Source organism: Hibiscus syriacus, unplaced genomic scaffold (assembly GCF_006381635.1).
Source record: "Hibiscus syriacus cultivar Baekdansim isolate YM2019G1 unplaced genomic scaffold, ASM638163v2 tig00110987_pilon, whole genome shotgun sequence".
NCBI lineage: Eukaryota > Viridiplantae > Streptophyta > Magnoliopsida > Malvales > Malvaceae > Hibiscus > Hibiscus syriacus.
Genome location: NW_024062941.1, coordinates 105,917 through 112,815, shown reverse-complemented (window position 1 = coordinate 112,815; position 6,899 = coordinate 105,917). Strand labels below are relative to the sequence as shown.

At 34.7% G+C, this 6,899-nt stretch overlaps 1 protein-coding gene across 1 annotated transcript; it reads right to left on the bottom strand.

Annotated features, from left to right (window-relative positions):
• Positions 1-962: 962 nt before the first annotated feature.
• Positions 963-2,639, bottom strand: LOC120148842 (myosin-4-like). Its single transcript, XM_039161849.1, has 5 exons — positions 2,111-2,639; positions 1,795-1,898; positions 1,549-1,687; positions 1,232-1,350; positions 963-1,112 (listed from the first exon to the last, which is right to left on the bottom strand). Exons 3-5 carry the CDS (start codon positions 1,679-1,681, stop codon positions 972-974), a joined length of 393 nt encoding a protein of 130 aa, XP_039017780.1. The 5' UTR covers positions 1,682-1,687; positions 1,795-1,898; positions 2,111-2,639; the 3' UTR covers positions 963-971.
• Positions 2,640-6,899: the final 4,260 nt, after the last annotated feature.

Genomic DNA, 6,899 nt, shown 5'->3' with positions numbered 1-6,899 from the left:
AAGAGGAAAGAAATTTCCTCTGCCTTCTCTTCTCTCTACCCTTCACTGAGAGAGCAAACACCTCTAACGACCGTATGATGTGGCCATTATTCATACTAAAGCCTAAAAAGGATCCCTTCCTCTTCCTAAACCTAAATCCGAGCCCTTTCAATTCTAGAAGTTCATCGATCGTCCTAGATCTAGAGATTAACCTTCAGGGAAACGATTTTCCGGCAACTTTTGGCTTATCGTGAGCGATGAAGTACGGTAAGCTTCTCTTCTCTCCCTTTGTATTTTCTTTCTTTTTTTCAGTTTTCTCTTCTCCAAAAGTTTTCCTTATGTGTATTTGATTTTTCTCTTTTTTTCCAGATCTCTTGGGTATCCCCCTTTTGTTTATTGATGTTGCTAATATATATGGGTTGATGGTACTAGGGGTGTAAACGAGCCGAGTCGAGCTCGAGTATTGCCGAGCTTGACTCGAAAACTTTAAATGTAGGCTCGACTCGACTCGAAAACTCGCGAGCCTAAAATTTTTAAGCTCGACTCGAACTCGAAAGATAATATTGAAACTCGAATCGAACTCGAAAAGGCTCGAACTAAAAAAATTCAAGAACTCGATTGAAGCTCGAGACTCTAGCTCGATTGAAGCTCGATTTTGAGCTCGATTCAAGCTCGAACTCAAACTTGAATTTGAGCTCGATTCAAGCTCGAGCTCGATTCAAGCTCGAGCTCGATTCAAGCTCGAACTCGATTCAAGCTCGAACTCGATTCAAGCTCGAACTCGAACCTACAAAAATATTATATAACATTTAAAATATATAAATAATTTTCCCTTTAATCAACCATCACCAATACATTATAATATGAATGTATGAAATATAAAAAATCTAAAAAAATAAAAATACAATTACAAGAAATTTAGGATAATTAATATAAGCTTTGAAGTTTTTTTATAATAATTATTACTATTGTTATTACTCATGTTTATTCTATTAACATATGGTGCAAATCCACCAGGAGGAAGCCCGAGACAGTGCACCACCCACGTGAACCCACTGAGGAAGACCCATGCTGGTCGGCCATCCACCGAAACCAATGCATCCACCAAGAGCAAACAACTGTGCCAACTGTGCCTATATTACAAATTAACTAATGATTATCATGATGTCAATGCACGCATAACAGCAAATATAGAAAGTGACTTTTGAGAGGATTGAGAAAGAATAGTTGCGTTAACAAAAACTGCACAAACCTGTTGCAATGTCAATTTTTTACAAATAATATCCCTGCCAACTCGGATTCTATGCGTAGATACAGCTTGCATTAGTTCATCTGGAGCAAAACCCATCAGGCTGGTAGCACTGGTTAAAGCTGCAACAAGGAATAAGATCTCATATAAATAAGCATCTTATAAAGACAACATAATAACAACAAGCACTTACATGAAAAACAAATGCTAACTAAAGATTTAACTTAAAACAGATTCAACAAAACAAGTTATTTTAGCAGGCATAAGACAAATGATGATGACGAAAATCATGGATGATGAGGTCTTCAGAGCACACATACCTTCATCGGCAGATGCCTCCACATGATTTTCTTTGTCAATTACTTGAAATGATATATTTCCCAACCATAAAACTACAGCAAGCATTGCAAATGCTTGCTCTTGCTCTTCTTTGCAAATTTGAACAATGTTCATGGCTTCCTGCAAAAATGCAGAAAATATTGCTTAAAGGCCAATGAGACAAATTAAGCGGTTAAAAAAATTGCTACATTATTGATGGTACATTAAATATAGTCTTTTGAATTTACCGTAAGCTTTTGGAATTTCTGAGCATCATTAACACCATTAATCACCAAGCACTCACTCTGGCCTAGATAGTTGTACTCATTAGTTGTTTTAAGATTCAATCTCTCTGCAAAGACACGATTCTAAGGATCATAAAAATGTTTCACAAATTCAATCCAGTGAACAAAAGACCTGTGGCAGGAATAACTTTAGCAACCCAGAGCTTTAAATGATATGATACAATATAATAACCCAAGAGGCATTTGAATAAGGGTTCACAATCACACCATGAGGTGTTGGTTGAGCCGCAGAGGACCCTTCGCTTATCACACCACTTACCCCGAAAACTTGAGGCCTAGTTTCTAGAGCCCCATGTTCGATTTGACAGAAGAGAGTAAGCCTTAGCATCGCTTAGATCCACTTTACACCCTTCTACTTGACACCTTGGAGGCTAAGCCCCTTGCACCATTCCACTAGCCCTGCCCTTCCTACCCGACCCGGATGAGCTTGAAGACCCTTCACCGGACTTGGACGATGTCCCCATGATTGCAGTGGTGGATGCGGCCGCGAAAAAGGAGATCTTTTTCCCGGTGTTGAATTCGTTGAGTGACTCGGCGGAAGAGTTGGTGGCAGAACCACCTGACTCAGTCAAAGAGCCCGAACCCATCTCCATGAGCTTTCCTAGTGCCCAACCATGGGGTTTTGCTTTTGTAGAAGTTTTTGATCTGGTTTACCCTATTGTATTAGGGTCTTCGCCGGAGAATAAGAGGACCATCATGTTGAGAGTGGCGCCGTGTGTGCGTGAGAGGGAGAGATGAGATTGAGAGAGCTACCGAGAGAGGCTGTTGGAGAATAAAGGGGTTGTGCGGCTGTGTTTGGTATTTTGTGTGCGTGAGTTTAGTTTAGGTTTAGTTAAATTTAGGTTTCATATTAATTATTTTGGTAAATTAATTTATAATCCCCCAAACTTGAGCACCATTTTGTAAATCCATAATTTAATTCATGATTTGTATGTTAAATTTTACGTTTATTTAAATTTAGTCATTAGTTTAATATGTATATGCATGTTTAATAAATTTATAGTTTGGTATGTTATATTTTAATTTTTGTATTTCAATCACATTTGTTTAAATTTTCTTATTTGTTTTAAATGTTCAGGTGTCATTTATGTTATTTTTCAAATTATTTTAGCTTAAACCGAATAGGATCAACTGCACATAAGACCCTATAGTTTATGCGCATTTTGTATTTAAGTCATTGGTTTAATTCCAATTTTGTATATTTATTTTAGTCTCTGTTTAGGATTGTTTTCTTTAATTAGTTGTGTATATTTATTTTTCATGTTGATATGTTTATGTATAAGTATGTGAATGATTTATTTAGGAGTCACATAACATCTTTTTCATAATTTGTATGTTACCTTCATGCGCAAACTTAAATCTAAACCTTAAACACTAACCCTAACACATAAACCCTAAACCCTAAACTCTAAACCTTAAATCATATCACATAAACTCTAAACTCTAAACCCTAACACATAAACCCTAAAACCATAAACTATAAACCTTAAATCATATAACATAAACCCTATACCCTAACCCCTAATACCTAATACCTAAACCTAAACCTTAAACTATAAACCTTAAATCCTATCACAAAAACTCTAAACCATAAACCCTAAACTCTAAATCTTAAATCATAACACATAAACTCTAAAGTCTAAACCTTATAACATAATTAGAAGGAATGAGATGACTTAGTGAAAGGAGAGAGAGTATACTTGTTTTGATATTTTTTAAATTATTAATATTTAAATTGAATCATATTTTTTATTATATTATATTTATTATCAAATAAAAAATTAGTTATGATGTAAGTACAATATAATATCTTAATATTAAATGCTCAAACCCTTGATATTTATGATATTTGAACTCGAAACCTCAAAATATAACAACAATTTTAAAAATTAGTTATTACAAATATTATCATTAGAAATATATTAAATATTTGTCATTAGATAAATAATTTTTTTATTAATTTAAAATAAATATAAGAAAATTTATTCAAAAATAATTTTTAACCATTTTCATTCAAGAATTTTTATTAATCAATAATGTATTTTTAATATATTTTTAATAATGTAATTTTAAAAAAATCTAAAATTATAATATAACATTTTTTCGAGCTGTTGACGAGCTTTTCGAGTCGAGTATCGAGTAGCTCGTTTCGGCTCGTTAAGAACTCGAGTCGAGTTCGAGCTCGAGTCGAGTCCATTCGATCCGAGTATTTATCGAGCCAAGATCGAGTCGATCTCGAGTAGCTCACGATCTGTCTCATCTCATTTACAGCCCTAGATGGTACAGAAGGAAAAGTTTTACTTTTCCATTTTTTTCTTTTCAGGCATGACGAGAGGAGGAAAAATGACGAGAACACTGTCTGACAGGGACGACGATGATGGCAGTAGAATAAAGGGGTAAAAATTTTAACCCTTAGGCACCCATGTTCTAGTTTGTGACCAGCGAGAATTACGCACTTGGTGATGACAGTAAGCATGGGGAACCAACGAGAGGGCACGTACAAGTAGATCATCTTGGGTGCGTGGAGCCGACGGGGAAGGTTAAATGTCAGATGACATACTATCGACGATGACGACTTCTTCTGATGTTGTGGGAGATTAGGTTTTCCAAACCCTTATTCACTATTGGGCCGAATAAGGTTTTGGGCTTGGCTAAGTTTTGTATGAACGAGCTTATAGTTGATGGGTTGAGCTTTGACTGTCACTTGGGCCACTTCTCCCATATGATTGGTCTGGGTTTCAATGTAATTAATTTTTGGGCTTGTAAAATTAATAGACAATAGTCTAATAATATTTATATATGCATATTCGACTTTCTTATTTAATAATATATATATATATATATATTCATACGTATAACAATCACATACATCCATAATATATATACATGCAACCACGCATAACTAATATAAATGATTATTAATAAGTAGCCTATATATAATTAAGCACATACGTATATATACACTATAATTATATAATATATAAACCCAAATGAAATTCGAATGAAACCCCTAAACAAAATGAGTATCTATAATTGCCCCTCTTTTCTCATTTTCGTGCAATGAGAAAAGAACAAATATCAAAGGATTATCATATTTGTTCGGTTATGAGGAAATAGAAAGGTTAATCCACTTTACTGCCACTTCAGGGTAAGTCCGATTTGATCTGCTCCACTTTTTCAGGTAATCAAATCCCGAAAAAATTTAATTCACTTCGCTGTTCTTCAGGGAAGATTAAATCGAACTTGATTTGCTTTATTGCTCTTTATGATAACCAAAAGGGAATGAGGATATGCTCCACTACTCTTTAGGGGAGATCAGACTCGAAAAGTTTTGATCTACTTCGTTGCTCTTCAGGGAATATTGAATCGAACTTGATTGTTTCACTGCTCAGGGAGACCAAAAAGGAATGAGGATCTGCTCCACTACTCTTTAGGGTAGATCAAACTCGAAAAGTTTTGATCCACTTTGCTACTCTTCACGGAAGATTGAATCGAACTTGATTTGCTTTGTTGTTATTCAGGTAGACCAAATCTGAGAAAAAAGATGATATGTTCCACTAATCTTTATAGAAAACCAAATCTTTTAAAGGAATTTGGTTCACTCCACCACTCTTTAGGAACAACTGAACCGGGATCGATCCACTTATTTTGACTTTAATAAGATCGAATCTGAAAATTATACATTACCAATTGTTAGCGTATATTTGAGAATTTGAAACATCATGCCCGAAGGTTTAGACTCTGGAATAATCTTTGAAAATCTATTTCTCTTGTGAAAACTTGTCTCGCAGCCACCAACTATGGGAATATGCCTTAACTCAAGTATCATTTGAACCTCTCCCTTTTTGAGACTTTGAATTAGTTACTCTTATCTTGAGGTTTCAACATCTTCAACCTTCAGCTTTCTTTTAGAAGAAATGTAAGTTCTCAATTTCATTTATCATCATCATGCATTTTATGAATGTCATGATCCTATTTATGCCTAAATTGTGTGCAGTAATGCAAATTTAGTGTATTTTTTCGAATGAGAACTCTCTTTCGTTGGTCGTTTTGTGACTCGGTCTAATCATGGGTGTAGAAATCACAACCGGTTCACTGCAGTTGACAATCTTGATCAAATACTCTTTGGTTGGACATGACCTTCGTTGACTTCCTTCTTGAAACCGAACAATATTCATGACCAGCTACTTGATCAGTGACAGGCGTCTTGGATTATCCCCAACCTGCTGAAACTTTCTATGTACCCCAAGGTTTTAATTTCCTATAGCCCATCATTATGCAAGCCTCATGCTAAAACCATTGTTAGCTTCAGAACACCTGCGCTTTTCTAGAATTTTTTGCATAATAATACACGATGATCTAATACTTTTCAAGTTAAACTACATGTATTTAATTTCAATTTAAGATGCTTGCAAAAGAATGTCAACTAGAAAAAGAAATTTTTTATTTTATTTATATAAGTGTAAAGAGATTTTGGGTAAATACATGACAAACTTTCAACTGGAAAGAATAAAAGAGAATAAAGTAGGTGCCCCAGACATTAATAGTAAGGATGCTTTTGAACCGGCACGCTGTGGATTGACTTAATTATAGCTTCTATTGAAGGGATCTTGAGAATTGTGACAAGGTTTAAGGGTGTGAAGTTCCCTCTAGATTACCAAATCTCCAGATACTAAATGCCAAAAATCGGAACTAAATCTCATCTGCATTCAATTTCTTTTCTAGTTGTTTAAAACATGACCTATTCAGTCTTCAGTCCCGACTCTAACCTTCATTTGACGTTACTGATTAAACCCAAAGATTTCACTGTCAATTCAAGACCTCTACCATGTATGAATCTTGAATTTAAACAAGACTCAAGCCGCGCTTTACGGGTTTTCAACTTGATGCCTCATTTGGTTTCAAGAATTACTTTACGGATTTTTATCGTGAACCCCTCTTTTATTTATTTTTTTCTTTTTTCTTTTCTTCTTATTTCTTTTTTTTTCTTATTTTATTTTTTTCTCTCTTTTTACAGGAAAAATATCTCTTGACAGCGTCGGAGTTCA